General features: G+C 38.9%; 1 protein-coding gene across 9 annotated transcripts in view; it reads left to right on the top strand.

The window, feature by feature from the left end:
- LOC129764721 (uncharacterized) overlaps window positions 1–20,285 on the top strand; it is a 53,018-nt gene that overhangs the window by 9,206 nt on the left and 23,527 nt on the right. For 8 of the 9 annotated variants that reach the window (XM_055764167.1, XM_055764149.1, XM_055764144.1 and 5 more), the window contains exon 2: window positions 10,016–10,708. In XM_055764167.1, the coding sequence (XP_055620142.1) occupies window positions 10,289–10,708 (420 nt within the window). In that variant the 5' untranslated portion in view covers window positions 10,016–10,288. Of the gene's footprint in view, window positions 1–10,015; window positions 10,709–20,285 lie in introns of those variants that run through there. The other variant, XM_055764203.1, reaches the window with a different exon arrangement.

Here is a 20,285-nt window from a genome sequence, read left to right as displayed (position 1 = left end):
CTATGCAATCTACATTCAGAAAAACTATGTATAAGCATCATCAAACACACGAATGACGAATGAAATGTAAATGTGTTATTTATAGTAAATAAATTAGTATTTTTATGCTTATAAAATGGACTTTTTTCTACAACGAATATTTTCGATGGTACAGATTTTCAACCCCTCTGGTACAGATTTAAATGTGGCAACACTGGGCGTTGCCAAAAAATTTGCATCTATTTGCTCTGCCGAAAAAGCCCGTCAAAAAATTACGTCAATGCAAACACAACCCTCGCAGGTTCGACGCGAGGCTCAAATCGCGTATTACATAAGTCTATCATCCATACATGGATAGAGATAGAGAAAATCGAAAATTTATAGAAAAAAAAATCAGATTTGTAGCAATCATTCGATAATGATGACGAAGTGTGTGGATCGAACGGTAGGAGATGGCGAAGCCACGATTATGATAGGCATAATTGGTTGATTGGATTGGCTGATTCGCTCGCGCGAGAAACTTGCAGATGGAGGGAGCGATGAATATTCCAATTATCGCATCGATATGATGATATGGTCAATTTGTTCAGCCCATTGCATCATGTTGACTGGCTGGAACGGGGGGCATTTGGTAAGAAGATTTCCGTGTACCGGGAAGTAAAGCTATTCGCAGTGCTCCTGGTTATCTCGTGTCTCCATGAAAACAAGCGCCTTTACCTTATTAGCCGAAAAAAATCACAGCTCTCACGCTAAAGGTCACAAGTTCAATTCTCACTCCCGACATTCTTCCAAAAATGGAAGTAAAAGTGACGAACCAGCCGAATGTGTTGAAAGTCACTATAATACAGATAAAAAAAATTGAAATACAAAATCATGCATAGAAAAGTTGTCGGAAAGCTATTCAGAAAAAATACAATTTTTCATACAAACTTACTTAAAACATAATTCGATGTTAAAAATGTACATAACTCTAAAGATGTGCTCGTTCGATGATTTTTAAAATATTTTTATTTATATTTTTCTGAAATTATGTAACGCAGTGTACAAGAATTGCCACCGGGTTCATTAAAATTTCAAATCATCCGCTAACATCGACCAAGCGACCATCACTCAGTTCATGGTCAATAATTCCTCTCCACAATCAGCTTCCCGAACAACTATCACACCATTCTCATGCGGTAAGAAAGATAAAAGGTTAGCCCAACTCTAGCCGTTGTCATTTATTTCGCAAATGCAATATTTTGCGACGAAATTCGCAAACGTCCAGCAACAGCAACAACAATGACATACACGATCGCATGAGAAAATCGCCGCATAATGACCGCAAATATGGATCTTTCTCCATTGCCCCGAGCAACCGCAACTTCCAACAAGTGCGTCGGCACAGCTCAATTCAATACGTGCTCAGCACCATCACCATCATGACCGGCGGGTAGTTGCTGGTGTTAATCATGATGAACAATTCCCAACACCTGCGTTGAACGATGATGATGATGATGAGATGATGAAGAGCGGAAACGGGGCAGCCAGTATGGAAGGCACTATCTTGTTAGTCATCACATCCCAACGAGGGCGGCTTTTCGCCAGCAGCAGACTACAATCTACAACAAGTAGAAAAAACACAACAAGTCCCCACCGGTGTAATTTAAAGGTCTCTATCGGATCTGTTCGGTAGGGAACCTCTCGCCCCCCCCCCCCCCTATCCCAGTAGTCACCGGTGGGAAAATTCGACATAAACAAATAGAAGCCCTGCGCGTTCATGGGTTGCGATGCCCGCGTGGGAAGCAATGGAGAAGCACCGAAAGTTGCTATTAGGTTGAGAATATTGGCGATCGGATATGTGGGATGGAAGTCTTTGTGGTTCAAAACAGAACCGCGTTTTTGACATAGGATTATGTCTTTGATTTCTATATAGGGGGGTCACTCTACGAAAAATGTTACGATTTACTAAGATATTTCAAACGCTTATTACTCAAAATGGTTATTGGGTACATATGTTGTGTTATACATCATTAGACAGGAAATTTATCCAGATTTTTTTTGGCTTGAAACATGAAAAATGAATATAGTAAAAAGTCACAGGTTGTGCCCGAGACACGACCGCATAGTTGACGTAGGATTCCGTTTGGCTGTTAATTTTGGATATGTTTGAAGAATTACATCGTTAAACTCTTTGATAATTTTTTTGTTTGGTTGTTGGGTATCGTTTGTTCACTCCACCAGTGTTTACCGAGTGATGATGACAGAAGGATGGTAAACAGTCGTTGGATGGAACGTATCAGATAAAAGATACCGAAGTGGAACGAATTATGATGAAAACCGCTCTCTGTGAAGGTTATTTTACCTTTTCCGTTTCAAATATGTTTTCTCTATATTAAAGTAACATGTTTTTACTGATGAGAAAAATTAATAACTTTGTTCGGTATTGGTAATTATTTTATATTACATTGGTGAGTTTAACTTTTATAACTTTTACTTTCTGAGTGTTTATTCAACCCAATGCGAATTTTAATTGGACCAACAACACCCAATACTATATGTAGATCATATGGAAAATCATTTTTTTCTAATATTTCTTCCCTTTTCCAATTTTTCTCGCCGTATAAATTTTCCGTGGGTGAAATGAACACAACAAAACAGACAGTTTAAACCAAATGACACGTTCTCGAGCGGTAACGCACCTTGAAATAAATCGTTTCATATATCAAGTCATTTTTAACACAACTGCTACCATATACAATTTTACACTTACACTTGTGCTAAATTTTTCACAATACACGATCGATCATTGATACGAAATTCCACGAAGCAACCAACATTAAAGTTCTAAATTTAAATTTTTTTTTCTAGAACTTATCGTCTCATTCACCTTACTTGCAATACAAAAATACCCCCGACTTGCATATATTTGCAATGCCGATTTCCCCCAGGCAGCTTGGTTTTGATGTCTCTGTTAGGGAACACATTTCGGTAGGAACAAAAGCTCCCCCTACTTTAATGTATTTGCAATGCCGATTTCCCCCAGTCAGCTTGGTTTAGATGTCTCACATTTCGGCAGGAACAAAAGCTCTCCTTCTTTTTATGTATTTGCAACGCCGATTTCTCCCAGGCAGCTTGGTTTTGATGTCTCTGTTAGGGACCCGCCGCATGTGTCGTCAATTCCGCCCAATCAGTAGTGGGTATTTCCGTTAGGATAGGGGTTGAGATTTTTCAATTGTTCGATAGTTAGTTTCATAACATATATTATTTTCTTCAATATAAAAAATTGTTATGGAGTGCCGAAATCGATTGACGCAAAAATTTCATCAATCCATCATAAAATGACTGAGCAATAAGCGTTTGAAATTGGACAATTTTCAATATGTACTCGATTTTCTATTTTCAATTTGTACCCCAATATGTTCCCGAAAGACGTAATCCTACGTCAAAAAAGTTAACGATTTAATTGGGTATGTTTTCTTTCGATCGCACTATCCACTCGCTTCCTCCCCATCACAACGAGCAATACTTTTGCCTAAATTTGGGCGTTAGCTCATAATGTGAGTTGATGCGTAAAATGAATTATTCTCCATTTACCGATAATAGGCATTAATTTTATATCATATTGTATGTCGTCCAATCAATTTGTACTCAATCCATGTTTTTATCGTGTAGGTCTCACTACTAACAATTTGTGTAATTGTGGTCCAGGATGTCATAATATCGAGTATGTTGTTTGGTTATGTAAAAATGCAATAAATGAATTTAAATGGCTGCTGATTTATATATATATATATATCCACGTAAATCAGATTATGATAGCTTGAGTAGTCGTGATCTTACAGGGCTAAAAAGTTATTACAAACAATGTTCCGGACAACGTGGTAACGAAGGAGATAATGCTATTTTTTTTTATCCCATTTATTTATTTAAGGCTCATTAGTATTTTAGCTGTAATAGAGCCGAATTTTAATCGTGTACATGTCACATGGTTATCATATCTATAATTAGCACATTACACAAAAAAATTGGAATTATGGATCATAAAGCAAATACATTTCAAATCGCATTCCAATATGATTTGCGATTTTATATTATATTCCTGTATCAAAAAAAAAACATTGTGGCACGAATTTGTAAATGCGTGTCCACTCAAAACTTTAGGAAAACGAACAAAACTAATAATTTGCTCTTGCGTTTGATTTTGTGCAACATTCACTTGTGAACTGAATTAATAACTCTAAACAACTTGTTATATTAGATTTGTAGATTTTTACTTGTAGATTCATTATTTAGCAGGAAAATACAAGTTACGAATTACAAGACTAGTATTATCAATAAAATTTCGATTATGCAACAGGTCCCAGGAAGCGGTACTGCCCCAAACACAAGTGCCACGAATTGAGTAGTTTATGAAACAGTCTTTTGACGTAGCACTACGTTTTTCAATGAGGGTGTCAAATCAGATAACAAGCAGAAATTTTATGCAATAAAGTTAACGTTAATAACTACTTTCACTACGAATGAATTTTGATGATTTGCACCCCGGAATTTCTCTAAGATTTGTTCGATATGCTATTATGATTCCATAATCCGTTATCGGTTCAAATTAACGAAAATTGAAAGCACTCTCGTTCTCCGATATATTTGCTCTGTCCATTGGTGAGCTTTCCTATTCGTGCTGTCAATCAAGTTCTACTTAAGCAACGGTGAACTACAATATTTATATACCACAGCGAATCAAATGCAGCGTTCATTTTACGGGCAATTTGGAGAGAATAAATATTGCAATGTAAGCTCCGCCTGTTTTCAACTGAGTATCAATAACTAATTCACGGATTTCATGCCAACTCGTCTTAGAAGTTTGCCGCACCATCTTAGATAGCAGTGAAACGTTTTGGGTGTAAATACATGGATCTTTTAAGTAACTTAAAACCTTTAAAAAAATTAGACTACTTTTGGAAAAGGGCGAAAATTCTTAATTTTTTGCAAAAAAAAATATTACTTAAAAATAATGATACCGACAAAGTAGTAGTCAAAGGATGAAATGTACAAAGTTGTATAGATTTTCATAGGAAAATACAAACAATTTAAAAAAAAAATGTCGCTGAAAAGATAATTTTCGAAACTAAAACTTATTTTTCTCAAGAACGTATTGTGTTATAATTCTCAAAAAAAATATTAATAGCCCATACAATTTCCAACAAGTCGTCCATACATCGGAAGATGGGAAAAAGTTCTCCTAACAACAACTTTTTTCATGTTTTCTTTGGAAAAATTACAATTAATCCGTATCTTGTTTAAAGCCAAGATAGCGATTTAAAGTATTCCATAAAGTTCTCGACATGTTGCTAAATAGAAAAAAGTAAAAAAATTGCCATTCGTCAGTATTCCTTCTATACCATTACATATGGTGGTACATTCACACAGTAGCCATTTAGGCGTAAGGGTATTCTTTCTGTTCTTCCATTATCCAGTTGGACCACCGGACAGCGGAGACAGTTGTTTGATCATTGTTGAGTTATTTATAGAACAGTAGCCCGATGTGTCTGGCAGAGCAGAGCAGTTGTATGGATGAATCGATCTTATTTCGACCGTGGATCGATCTCCATCGCTGATGATTGTTGCGTGGACGTAGCTATTCTGTAACAACACAAAAATGGTCAATGAGGGCCCTGAGTTAATGCTATTTTTATCTATTATATATTTTTGTAGCCATAGATTGATTTGCCTCAGGCTTATATTCATGTAGGTCCTAACTATTTAGACTTGTGTTAAAAATGATACATGATGACTCTTTGTCTTCTTCTGCATGATTTTTTTTTCTTTTTTTTCTCTTTATTATAGTGATTTTCAACACACTTTTACTTCCATTTTTGGAAGAATGTTGGGAGTGGGAATTGAACTCGTGATCTCTGCGTGAGAGGTATGGATGTTACCACTACGCCAGATCGCCTCCTTCTGCATGATTGAGTAAACAGAAGAAAAGGGTAGTAATGGCTTTAATGGTATTTTTGTGTACATTTTTGAAAAGAATACGGTACCAAATTCTACCACGTGATGTCATCTAACCCGTTAAAGGATACAAGTACATACAGAAAACGGTTTTTCCAGGACATCCATTTGATGTATCAAAAGAGAAAAAAAGATTTTGAACAATGAAAAACTAAATTTAAATGCAATTACTACACACAATCACAGTCCTATGTCAAGATCCCGTTCGTGCCCCTAGGCTCAGACCCATCAACTTTTTTTTTTGTTGACCATGCATGCGCTTGTGCCCCCGCTTAGGGTAAGAGATCATGAACGATGATCATTAATTTCAAATGTTTATCCAGATCGTTCCGTTCAAAGTTCCTTTCTTTCTATCACATAGAATAGATCAGATACGAATCAAATGAAAGTACAACATTTGATTCGTATCTGATCTATTCTATGTGATAGAAAGAAAGGAACTTTGAACGATTCGTAAATTTCGTCTTCATGAGTTTGTGGGTGAAGTGAAGTGCGTGTATGTGTGGAAATGCGTATGAATATGTGTGAGTACAGGGTGGGCCATTTAAAGTGGAAGGATTTGTTTTTGCAATAGCAAAGTAAAGAAGTGGAATTTTAAATTATTTTTTTTGAAATTCATTTATTTTGGTCCAAGGAGATTTGTTCTAACTACTTTTTGATTATGATATCTCGTAAATGACCGCCTCTGGCCTTGACCGCAAAATGTGCCCTTTTTTCGGCATTTTCCATCACTTTGCCCAATGTTTCGGCCGATATGGCAGCAATTTCTTGTCGGATTACCAGTGTATACCTTGGATTTTAAATATCCCCATAAAAAAAAAGTCAGGAGGCGTCAAATCAGGTGATCTCGGTGGCCAGTCATAATCGCCGTTTTACGATATTAATCTTCCGGGGAACATTTCGCGCAATAATTTGGTCGTGGCAGCCGCTGTATGGCATGTAGCGCCGTTCTGTTGGAACCAGTAATTGTCCAATTTTCACGAACAAATGGCAATAAAAAATGGCGTTTCGATGAATTGAGGGTTTTCAGTAGCATAAAACCGACAATTTATTTATTCACTCCTCCATTCAAGTTGAAATGCGCCTCATCAGACATTATGATTTTTTGCCAAAAGCCAAGTTATTTTGAATGTACAGCTGAACAATTTCAGCGCGTTGTTTAGGTGTGTATTATTCCATGGTTAAAATTGTACTGAAATGACGCTTCCAACGCGGTATGACATTTGTTAATCTGACATCTCTGTCAAAAGTTATGGGGTTGCCAGATGCTTCCACTTTAAATGGCCCACCCTGTATCATCACTCCTTACAAATTTGTACCTACAAATGCATGAAAACGAAAGTTACGAATCGTTTGTACTGAGAGTCGCGTGGGATTTTGTACTTCTGATACATTTGCGATCAAATGCTCCTCTAATTTACACCAAATTTTGAAAAATCGGCTAGAAAAAACGGCTAAACGTATCAATATGAAACGTCCACAGATGTTTAGGGAATACACTAGGCTAAAAATTTGCCTGCAAACATTAGAACTTACTGCGTTATTTGCAGAACTACAATGAATTTTGTAAAGCACTATGAATATCCTATTTTGGCACTTTTTTAAATCGATGCAAAAAATTTAAATAATTTTTTTTCGTTAAAGTAACAAATTATCCTTGTACAGAATTTATTGGAGTTTTCAAAACTGCCTTTCGATTTGCGATGGTTGTTCATTGATTTATCATCAAAAACGAAGGGGTGTTTTTTCATTCAAACTGAAATATCTCTTTTTGGTTCTACAGGAACGTTGTTGGAACCAAAAAAAAAAGATGATTGATGAGGTTAATTGGATTTGCTGTTGAGTTGGTTGGCAAAAATTTGGGTTAGTTCAGAACACTCTTGAAAAAATAAAGAAAAATTGGTTTTTCATTTCTTGCCGATATTGTTGCCCACTACACCTATACACACCAAGATAAAAATATGTACGTAAAACATTCTAATACCTGAAAGTTGTAGCTTCAAAACGATGCGCCTTCCATCGATATGCGTTGATTTTTCACGAAGATACAGCATGTCAAAAATCACTTAAAATTTCCGACTTCGCTTTTTGTTCCTCTAATTTTTTTGTCGAGTGTATTTGTCTCAACCATGTTCATCATCCTAGAGCCGTAGGCACACTCTGCTTTGCACATATTCGGGATCTTCTGTTGCACAAATTTCTTCTCAATCGCGCTTTGGGATTTGGGTGAAGAATGATGCCATCGAAGAGAGGGAAGAAATTGTTTTTGAATTAATCGTTGGGTAAATGATCTTGGTTTGTCCGATTTAAGGTGTTTTCATACAACTAGTGAATGCAAATCGATTCTTCTTCATGAAAATCACATATAATCAATACGATTATATGTGATGTGATATGGGTTTGTTGAAAAGCCCCAATCAATCTCTCGATCGGACGGAGCTGGGGGCAGTTTGGCGGATTGATGTCTTTCTCAACAAAATCTACATCACTAACCTTAAACCACTTGATTGTGGTCTCGGAGGAGTTCTGGAGTCCTCTCTAACATAGATTCATCATCCATCAGAATGCACGCATTGGATTTCTGCAAAATCCGATGATACAGCTCCAAGCTCTGGTTTTCGCTTGTAATTTTTGTTCAGCACTTTGTTTTGATATTTTTTGCTTCTTGTATGTCTCGAGGTATTTTTTTGTTGTTGCTGAATCACTTATTTACATCGATTTATTCCGATTGACGAGGTTGATTGTTTTCCAGTCAAGATCGAGCTTGAAAGTGCCTGGTTTTCTTCTTCTTACCGGTAAATCATCGAATGAATAGTGTTCCTCGAACTTCTGAATGATGGATTTCACACTTGCCGGATGAATATCGAAAGGATTTGTCACTTTATTCATTGTGAAACCCTTTTGCATGAATACGAGCCCAAGATTGGAATTTAGTATTTTTTTTATACGCGACATTTCCGAAGGAATGAGAAATCCACACGTAAACAAATTCTTGGCGGACTGTTGACAGATTAAGATACTAATTACAGGTGAGCACAACTGCATTTGCTGTCCCAACTTGGGCAGTACACGCAAAAAAACGGAACCCAATTTATGGTTGCGCAATCCGGGGGTCCAATTCACCAAGGTCAGTTTACACATAACTGGTTCATTACATCGAGCCCACCGAATTGCGTATGCAATACCTCATTCGGTCATCAAAGCCCATAGTTCGCAACCGGCAAGGCACAGTTTTCCTACCCAAAAACACACGGCATTAAATGGAACACTTTTTATTTCGAGAAAGCCGCCGATTCAGCGCGCAAAAACAATCAAACACAAAGGCTCTGGCCACGACGCGACGACTGGTTCGTTGTGTGGCTCCGTCCCCGAAATCATTAAATGATCTCTCAGTGTGTTTGCGTAGTGTTTTGTGTAGTTTTATTACCCTATTAAGCAATAGGCGCGCGGCGCTGTAAAGATATTTGATTTCTTCAATTATTATGTAAATGTGGCGGGACGGCTTGGCCCCCGTTGCACCTGCAAAAAAGCAACGATAAATCGCGTGTGCGCCAAGACAGGTTGTGAGGGGGTGATCAGTCCAGACGAGACGAGACGGGGTTCGATCTTTCCCGGCCGGCCACAGACACATCAAGGGGCATGCATGGGTGGAACGAAAACGAAGCGGCGCAAAGCGAAATGGATTATTGTTATTACTATTATTGACCGAAGCTAATTAGAGGCCGTCGACGGCTTAATTTTGCATGAACATTGCTTAACCATTTGGTTACTATGCTTGGGGTTTTTGTGCCCCTCTCTCTGGGTACGGCTGCCTTTTTACAACAAATTTACAGCTTGTGTTTTTATTCGCAACCGATGAAGCGAAAGTTCGTAGTGGCGCGTCCTCTAGCGTTCGTCGTTACAGCGACAATAAAACACAAATCAAATGCTGTTCGAACACGCTGAGCATAACGCGATGTTCAGTGGCCTCTGCTGCGGGGCAGAATTTTCCAAACTGAGTGATCACGACAGCAACGAATCTCATATTTCAACGACCTTACAGAATTCGAGGTTATCCGACAATGGTGAATAGAAAACAAACGATTAGCAAGTCAAAAAACAAAGAGCAAGCCATAAAATTGAAAGTGAAGTGTCCGGCGGCCCCTGTGTTAAGGATTATTATGCTCGATAGTGCTTGGTGAGACCGACCTTGCAGATCAAAGTGAGAAAGCAAACAAAAACTTAAGGACTATAAACAAACACGCAGAGGATCCGGGCAGAAGTGGAGCAATCGTGTAGAAAAAAAAAATTATGTGAAGCTGCGTGTGAGTGCGCGATGAAGAAATTTATCACGACCAAATTGCACGCATCGGTGAACGAAAATCAAGAGTCAAAGCAAGAGGAGAAGAAGGAGGAGAAGGAGGAGGAAGCAACAAGGTACGGAGAAGCAGAGGAAAAAGAAACGAAAGAAAATTCATCACCATCATCATTAGCATTATCATCGGCAGAAGCAGCAGCAACAGCAGCAGAGGTAACAGTCATGACATTGAATTCAACCTCCAATGAATACAGCGACGGAATGACAGTGGCGGTTCCGTCGGATTTACCGGGAAAGCATCAACAGCAGCAGCAGAAACAGCAACAGAATGGGATTATTACAATTACCAAACCCAAACCACCAACCGTGATGCACCATAGCACAACGTCTCCCGCTGCACAAGTCAAGATGTGCGGCTACCTCAAGAAGAAAAGAAATGTAAGTATTTTCTGTAAAGATTCTTCGATAATCATTATTTACTTAACAGAATGTAAGCAGTGCAACGAAAAATAATCTCAAACATTTGATACGTTATTACTTACAAACGGGTGCTTATTTGCTGAACTACTCATTAACAGAATATTTTGTTTTTTTTTTACAAAAACATCACAGCAGGTCACTTGTTTACGTTTGCAAAGTTGTTTTAAAGATGGCGCGAATCGAATTGGAAACAAAAAAAAACATATTGCACATTTGATAAAGTCTGCTTCATTTAATATTGAAACAAATTCTTTTGCTCATTGTGGCGCTCCTAGTGGACGGATTTGGAAACTTTTTTCACCCACGTGTCGGGAAATTCATTACCTTTCACCATGTATTTATGTCATAACACCAAACGATAGCATTTAACACAGTAAACAACCGCCATGGAAGCCGAACGGAGAGATAAAATTGTGCACAGTTTTCTTGAAAATCCATTGTTGTCGGCATCTAAGCTAGCTAAACAGCTTAAAATGCCCAGAAATACCGTATGGCGTGTTATCAAACAGTACAAGGAAACATTGACGACGGCTCGGAAGCCGCATTCGAAGCGTCGGAGTGGAACTGTCGACCGGAAACTGCGTGGGAAAGTCATCAAGGCCGTCAAGAGGAATCCCAATCTTTCAGACCGCGATTTGGCCAATAAGTTCCAGGCCGCTCACAGTACGGTGCGACGAATTCGTCTCCGGGAAGGAATAAGGTCATTCCGAGCCAGCAAACAGCCAAATCGGACGCTGAAGCAGAACAATGTAGCCAGAATCCGTGCTTGAAAGCTGTACGACCAAGTGCTGACCAAGTTCGACGGATGTATTCTGATGGACGATGAGACCTACGTGAAGGCGGACTTTGGGCAAATCCCAGGTCAAAAATTTTATTTGGCGACGGCTCGGGGGGATGTACCTGCAAAATTTAAGTTCGTGTTTGCGGATAAATTCGCCCGCAAGTACATGGCAGGGGATATGCAGTTGTGGACAGAAAACCAAAGTCTTTCTCACTGACAAGACAATGACATCAGAAGTCTACAAAAAAGAGTGCCTACAGAAACGGATTCTGCCGTTTATTCGTGCCCACGACCGTCCAGTAATGTTTTGGCTGGACCTCGCAAGCTGCCATTACAGCAAAACGGTTATGGAATGGTACGCAACGAACGGGGTCAGCGTAATACCGAAGGACCTCAACCCCCCAATCTGCCCCCCAGTTCCGGCCGATAGAGAAATACTGGGGAATCACGAAGCGGAGGCTTAAGGCAAAGGGAAAACTTGTTAGGAACATGACTCAAATGAAGAACTGGTGGAATCAAATCGCCAAAACGGTGGACGAAAAGGGTGTGCGCCGCCTAATGTGCCGTATTACGGGAAAAGTACGAGAATTTCTTCGAAACAGCAATGAATAATTTTTTAAATTTTTTTTTATGAAAGAGTAAAGAAAATGCTACATTTGTATGAAAAACAAATTATGAATTCGTTAATAAATGACTGAACTACACGCAATTGTTTGTGTTCCAATATTAAATGAAGCAGACTTTACTCCTAGAAGGGCGTAACATACAATCAAATCGCGAAAGGGCAAAAATTTGCTCGGGGAGTGTGAAACAAATAATTGAGAAGTTTGGTAAACCTGGTTCTCGTGACCCCGGATTGGACCAGAAAGTCGTGAGTTATATTCGTAAGCATTGGTCTGCCTCTATTCGTGACCTGGCCAAAAAATTTGGTACCAGCTTCGGAATGATCCAGTGGATTAAGAAGAAAGCACCCAAACAAACTCCGGAACAGCATCATCGAGCTAAAATAAGGGCTCCAATCCATTATTAGCGTATTCCGATGAAAGGAATCTGGCAAGCTATTTGCACATGAGGCTTGCGACCATCTACTTTTCTTACAGAAGGGACCATAAATTCTCAAATTTATTTGGACGAATGCTTGAAGAAAAGATTGCCTATTGTATAGAAGGCATAACCAGGCTCCTCTGTTCTGGCTTTGATGGTAAAACTGTAGGCCACTGTCCCACTGGAATACACATGTCGATTCCTGGTTCAGTAATTTCCGCTCCTTGAGCTTGAGCTTGGATAGACTGTACACTTCGTCGTTGCTCTCCGTGATTCACTTGAATCAGCAAAATTTGCAAAATTGCAAAACAAAGAACACACTGAATGACACTTGGGAATAGCAAACCATTTTCATTGGGCAAGTTTCGGTGATTCGAGCTTCGAATAGTCAATAACGACGACGGCCTCATCCTTACAGTCACCAGGGGAAGGGAAGGAATGTTTGTATGATGTTCGCCGCCCGAAGGCCAGAAGGGTCGCCTCTATAGCGTGGTTCCCTAGTGAATACCATGAAGGAGATAGTTGTTAGTGGGAAAAGGTAAGAATTAGGCAAATTACTGATGAAGAGAGTCGTCGAAAGCTATCACCGCTTTTCGTTTATTTGCTTCCGTCCTCACTTTACGATTGAACTGCGCTGCCAATTTGCACAAGACTTTCTCCTTCCCACTCAAATCTTTGTCGAAGCGCACTTTGACACAGAGTGAACGAAATTGCACTGTCGTTTCGCAATATCTTCCATTCTTGTATCGAGCTGTGCGTGTATGAGTGTGTGAAATCAACATTAGGCATGAATGATGTCCACTCGTTTCGTTGCGCTTGCTAGCTCGCTCGCAACTTTGTTCTTCAGTTCTTCAGTCCTCTGACCCAGAGAAGGGTCATTGTGGAAAGAAATTCTACTTCATATTCCTCCTTGACCTGTCTCAAGAAAAATAATCCACTCCCGCTCGACGCTCGCCGACAATGAAGTTGCTCCGATGACCACCAAAAGAAAAGTGCCGTAGCGTCAAACCGCGGATATTTATACCAAACTAGCTGACCCGGCGAACTTCGTCCCGCCCAAAATTATTGTTTTGATATGAGTTTTTCAGAACAAATTTCTTAACTTTTTCTCATCATTACATTGTTCTATGTGTAGAATTCAACAAATACACCAAAAAGACGGCTCGAAGGGATCTTTCCTTTTTCAGATTTTGCGATTAGCAACACATTTGGCTATCCTTTTTTTATGTATATAGATAGGAATGCGTTATTCCGCCTGAAAATCCATTTCCATTTTCAAACAAAGATCAATTTCGTTAGCGTAAACATCGAATGGACTAACAACCCTGATGTAATTTTCGAACATATGGGTATTCAATCTACCAAATTTTCCGAACTTCCTTCAGAGTTTTCCGAAAATTATCCGATTTTTCTATCCGCTATATTGATTTAAGGGCCAAGACAAATACAACAAAATAAAAACGACTCAAATCGGACCATTCCTTCTTCGGGTTTTGCGCTTAGCAATACATTTGGCCTTCCATTTTTATTTAAATAGATAAGCTGAAAACGGACAGGAACGGATGCATGAGTTGCTCGTTTTTGACGGTCAAACGGTCGTGGAAATCGTCAAAACAAATGCATGGGAAAACGAGAATGCTTCCAGTTTTCATAAATTAAAACCGTTTAGGGATAAGAGAATTTTAATGTATAGCATATTAAAGGGTGTGTCACATCAAATTGCATCACGGAAAAAACGCTGTAGAAATTTAATTTTTAGGAATTATATCTTCAGCTTTCGCTTATAATCAGATAAGAGCGTATAGATCACGTTGGCCATGCTTCACTGTAAATTTTTCGTAAATTTAGAAAAATGTCGTCGAACGAAAAAGAGCGTCGTGAATTAATCCTGTGCACTCATTTCGAGAATCCGGAGTTGTCACATCGGGACATCGGTAAGATGCTGGGAATCGTCCAATCCACGGTCAGCAAAGTACTAAAACGATACTTCGAGAACCTAACCATCGACCGGAAGGTGAAGAACGGCAAAAATGGATGCTCCGTCAGTGAAAAAGATCACAAGCGCGTAGTTAAGAAGTTTAGACGTGATCCGAGAAGTTCGGTCCGGGATATCGCCAATAAGCTGAATTTGTCAAGTTCATTCGTCCAGCAGACCAAGCAGTGGGAGGGCCTGCGTACATACAAGGTTCAGAAGGCTCCTAACCGCGACGAAAGGCAAAACATGGTGGGGAAGACGCGAGCCCGGAAGCTGTACACCGAAATGCTGACGAAGCCGCATTGCCTGGTAATGGACGACGAAACCTACGTCAAAGCGGACTTTCGTCAGCTGTCGGGCCTGTTGTTCTTCTCCGCAGAGGACAAATTCAGCGTTCCGGAGGAGATTCGCAAGCAGAAACTATCCAAGTTTGCCAAAAAGTACATGGTGTGGCAAGCGATCTGCTCTTGCGGAAAGCGGAGCGCCCCCTTCGTGATGACCGGCACGGTAAACGGGCAGGTTTACCTTAAGGAGTGCCTACAGAAGCGCTTACTACCACTATTGAAGCAGCACGAGGGCCCGACCATCTTCTGGCCGGATCTCGCTTCGTGCCACTATTCAAATGACGTGTTGGAGTGGTACGAAGCCAACGGGGTCACCTTCGTGCCAAAGGAAATGAACCCGCCCAACGCGCCGGAGCTTCGCCCAATAGAGAAATATTGGGCGATTATGAAGCAGGTCCTCCGGAAGAACCCAAAAGTTGTCAAATCGGAGGCGAACTTCAAGAGAAAATGGATTTCTGTTAAAAAAAAACTACAACCTGACGTTGTACAGAACCTTATGGACGGGGTAAAGAGGAAGGTGCGAGCATACGGGCTTGGGCTCGATGTATGAATAAAAAGAAAATGCCAAAAGTTGTTTAATAGTTTTTATTTTACTGTCTAAAATTTTCAAAAGAATCGGTCTACTGGGCGAATTTCTACAGCGTTTTTTCCGTGATGCAATTTGATGTGACACACCTTTTAGAGAATTTTCGATTCGATTGATATGCAAATCATCAGAATTCGTTAGCTGCGAAAATAGTTATTAAAAGACTAAACAACAATGCTCCCTAATTTTTTCTTGACATCGTTTTTTGTTTCTTCAATTTGTTTTTATTCTTATCAACGCCTCATACAAATAGAACTAACTTTTTCTATGACAATATAAATGATTCTAACATTAGTTGGAACAATATAAACAACGGTAACTATTTGAGATTTCTTCAATGGAACGTTCGTTGAAATGACCAGAATATTTTTTTTCTTAATCAGTGTGATGTGTCCATACATGTCATTGTAATTGGAGAGACATGGCTTTATGCTGATATTGGTTCAACTTACAATATAAATGGATATAGAGCGATCTTTTCTTGTCGTGAAGTATCTGCTGGAGGTTTGGCTGTATTCGTTCAAAAATCAATTTAACTTAAAATCATAAACAATCAAAATTCAGATGGATTTTATTTCATACATATAGAGCTATCACTTAATAATCATATTTTCGATGTTATAGGTGTTTATTGTCCTCTCTCTTTCAACTTTATCAGATTTTATGAATTTTTGGAGAATAAATTAAATCGTTCCAAATCAAGACTATACTTCATTGTAGGTGAAGTGAATGTCTCTGTGAATTTGTCTAGTAATAATATTGTAGTACGTTATAGTAATCTATTAGAATCATTAGGTTTTAAATATTGCAACACATTTACCTCACGCAATGCGAACGGATACTGGATCATGTTGTATGCAGAATTATAGAAGTGATGACAAATACTCGGAATGATACTGTGTTCTCAAATCTTAGCGATCACTCATTGATTGTATCTACATTACACGGATGCAAAGTCAAAACCAGATTGAAAAAGACGATTATAAATTACAACATACTGGACACCCGCTTCTCGAATTTCTTGAAAGCGGTGAATTGTGACCAAGGCGTTGCATTTTGTTTAACAAATATTTCTTCGAAATACAATTCGATATTAGCGCAATGTTCCAGAACCATTTTTGACAAGATCAAGTCCAAAGGAAATGCTTGTCCTTGGATGTCGTATGATCTCTGGAAATTGCTGAAAATGAATGGCCTGAGAAAGGTCAAAAGCCGGCCTAATGCTTCACATCTACATGAAATGCCCAACTATATTTCGAAAAAAGGTTAAACAAATACTAAACAATATGAATCAATCACGAATGTGGAAAACACTGAATTTCATTTTAGGACACTCAGAGAAAAAAAAACACAAATTGGTCTGACTCATAATGGTATTGAATATACAAATGAAGAAGACGGAGTGAAGCTAGGGATAGCTCAACCGGAATGCTTGTAAATTCATCTTCTCAACAGATAATTAAAACAAGATTTTTCTGTGTTGTTGCAGATCTCATTGCACATTCAGGTTGACGCGTTACACTTTAGGTTAGATGTAGAGCCTGAAGAATCGGATGGAATTAGGCTTAGGTTTGCTCAGCTGTCTGGTCTCGAAAATTATCGCATAATAGGTCCTTGTCGGGTATCTAGTAAAGCGGGAATTCCTTTGCAAATTCAAGGCTAATGCTGACATAGGTATTGGGTTCAATTCTTGATCGGTCAAGGATTTTTTCGGGTTTGAAACTTTCTTGACATGCCTCGGAATAAGTAATGGGCCTGAAGTATCGGCTAGAATTAGGCTTGGGTATGCTCAGCTGCTCGAACTCGGAAACGATAGTACCGTGGCCGGGGATCTGATAAAGCGGGAATTCCCTTGTAAATTCTTGGCTAATACTGACATAGGTATTGGGTTCAATTCCCGATCGGTCTAGAGTCTTCCCGGGTTGGAAATTCTCTCGACATGCCATGGAATAAATACGTTTAGATAATGGCTTAAATTGTTCTTTCGTTTAGTAATCTATGTCTGCGAGATAACAGTCCGTTTTTTTGTTCAATTTAATTTGTTCACTGGTTAGTTGATGAAAATATATAAAAACCGTAATATAATTATTATCAATAAGATAACTCGTCTCGCTCAAACCTTTGCAGGGGGAATGAGTTAGGACCATGTAAAAAAAAGAAGTGTGTGAAATTTTTAACGAATACTTTTCAAGCATAGGAACGCAGTTATCTCACAAAATTCCTAAACGTAATGATGGTAACCCATTGATGTACTCTCATAATGTCCCAAACTCCATTTTTTTGTATCCATCAAATCAAACGGAGGTGCTTAGGATCATACAAGATCTGAACAGCGAAAAAGGTTGCAAATCCGATAATATTCCAGTGAATGTCATAAAAACGAACACAGTTGCCTTTTCAAGAATTCGTTCCGAAATGTTCAACATATTGCTGTCTACAGGAAGATACCCAAACTGTTTAAAGATCGCTAAAACCGGGCCAATTTTCAAATCCGGTGATTGCACGAATACTAGCAACTACCGACCGATTTCGACCCTACCAGTATTCAATAATATAATTGAGAAACTCCTCATTGCAAGATTACTTGATTTTTTAAATGAAAACAATGTATTTTACAAGCTTCACTGGGTTTCGACGTGGCAGCAGCCCTATAACTGCCATCACTGAGCTTGTGGATGATTGATAGATGGAATCGACCGCAAATTGATAGTTGGTGCATTTTTTCTGGACCCTAAAAAGGCTTTCGATACAATAAATCATGACATATTATTGAAAAAGTTGAATATCTATTGAATCCGAGGAATGCTAAAAGTGTCCTGCGTTCAATAAACATTGGTGTACCACAGGGCAGCAACATTGGACCTCTGTTGTTTCTGTTGTTGCCACTGCAGGAGTAACGCGAGGCTTACTTTTACCGTGAGTTGATGAGTTGCTAGGATTCAACGTATCTTCTGTTAGAAGTTCATCAAGTTGCACATTATCCACTAATCATTCACTTTCGCTCATATCTCTCTGCTGGTATGTAGTTGTAAAACATGTGTATTATGTATACACATCCTTTGCATCCATAATAAGTCTGAAAACCCACATTGTAGTGTCACCAATTTCAACTGTACGAAATATGAATCGTTGGGATAAAGTTCGATTCAAATTTCGGACATTTCATTTTGTAATTTTTCGATGAAAAATTTCATCATATTTGATTATTTTTTAAAGGCAACTGCAAAATACTTACCAAGCAATAACAGTAAACTGATAACGATGATTAAACACGAGATAAATTTAAATATTATTGAACGGTTGAATTCTACAAGCTCACGCTAAGCGAGTGTCAAACACAAACGATAACGTTAGATTTTTACCTACTATGTTATAATTCAAATGTAAATCTCATATGAAATGATAGTGATAGGGTCACTCTAAAGAATCAATTGTGATATTAATTCTATAGTTATATCATCTGGGCAACAAGTATTTCAAGATGTTATTACAAAGTGTCCAAAATATTATTCATAACGGAAATCGAGTCCGACCTGTGCCTAGTTGGGCAGTTGGTAGTAGCATGTATCAACTTCAGGCCGTTTTCATTGGACATCCTACTCCTGGGGTTCATATAGAATCTTTAGATCATTTTTTTATTTTCTTCATCATTAAAAAATTAATTGGGAAACATGTTTTTTCTCATTTTCGTTTTTCGAAAAGGTCAATGTAGGGGCGAACGAGCGGCAGGATCAACGAAGATAACGAATCGATGTGGCCTAAGCGACCAAGATGACGCGATCCGAGTCGACTGCCGACCCGTCGAAAGTGTCGGTCTCTCGCATGCAAACCTGTGTTCCAGAGATTGCCCAATTAGTTTGAAACATAGGATACGTTCCTTTAGCAAGGTCCGACCGAGCTTCAGCGAGCTCTGAAATATATCATTCATTGCAATTCAAAATTATTGCACCCCGATCTGAAGAAATTTCCACAATTATAGGTATTTTGGTTTGGGTATTTAACGCGCAAAATCATAGCTGGTATACTCGCACACGGTGTCACGAACCGTCTTATACCCATTGTGTTTTTCCACGTCAGAATATTTGTAGCCCACTTGCGACCTTACACTTTTTATGAGAGGATGTTTCTGTTGCAGCTCTTCTCTGGAGCGATTCTTTCCGGGAAGCTCAATATTTATATTGGTAATGCCATCCATTTCAGCATTCGAAACATTACAAAATGATAATGTCCATCAATACAGTGATGAAACGCGATGACATGAGACACGGCCCTCCAATCGTTTGAAAACTGTTTAAATCGACACATCGCCGAAGTTGTTGAGTCACTGTTGAGCTGGTTTTGATAAACAGACAAAACAGAAGTTAATGGATGTCGAAGTAATGCTATATGAAATTGATAGAATAAGACTTCAACCGGAAACAGACGATAATTCAGCGCATCCAATTATTTATTGAATTGTCTCACCACAAAAAAAATATTCGCAAGCTTATGAATTCTCCCAGTGAACACGCTGGAGCTGAGTTGATAACCATCGCCAAAACATTCAAACACCGTAACGAAATCGAAACAACGCCCAGTTTTGTGAGTTGTGTGGCAAATGGCAACCGTAGATTACATATGCACTGACAAATGATAATCATATTCTGAGAATAATTTCACGCTAACGTCGATTTTGTTTGTATCTTTTTCTTCCCCGCATGCCACACGATTGTGCTGCTCATGATGCAATCTGACATCGATGTCCTCGTGTCCGCGTCCCTCGATGACTCAACATGGCCCCACGACTCGAATATGTCGAATATGCT

Source organism: Toxorhynchites rutilus, chromosome 1 (assembly GCF_029784135.1).
Source record: "Toxorhynchites rutilus septentrionalis strain SRP chromosome 1, ASM2978413v1, whole genome shotgun sequence".
NCBI classification, from domain to species: Eukaryota; Metazoa; Arthropoda; class Insecta; order Diptera; family Culicidae; genus Toxorhynchites; species Toxorhynchites rutilus.
The sequence above is the reverse complement of the archived record's forward strand: the minus strand, read 5'-3'. Positions and strand labels throughout refer to the sequence as shown.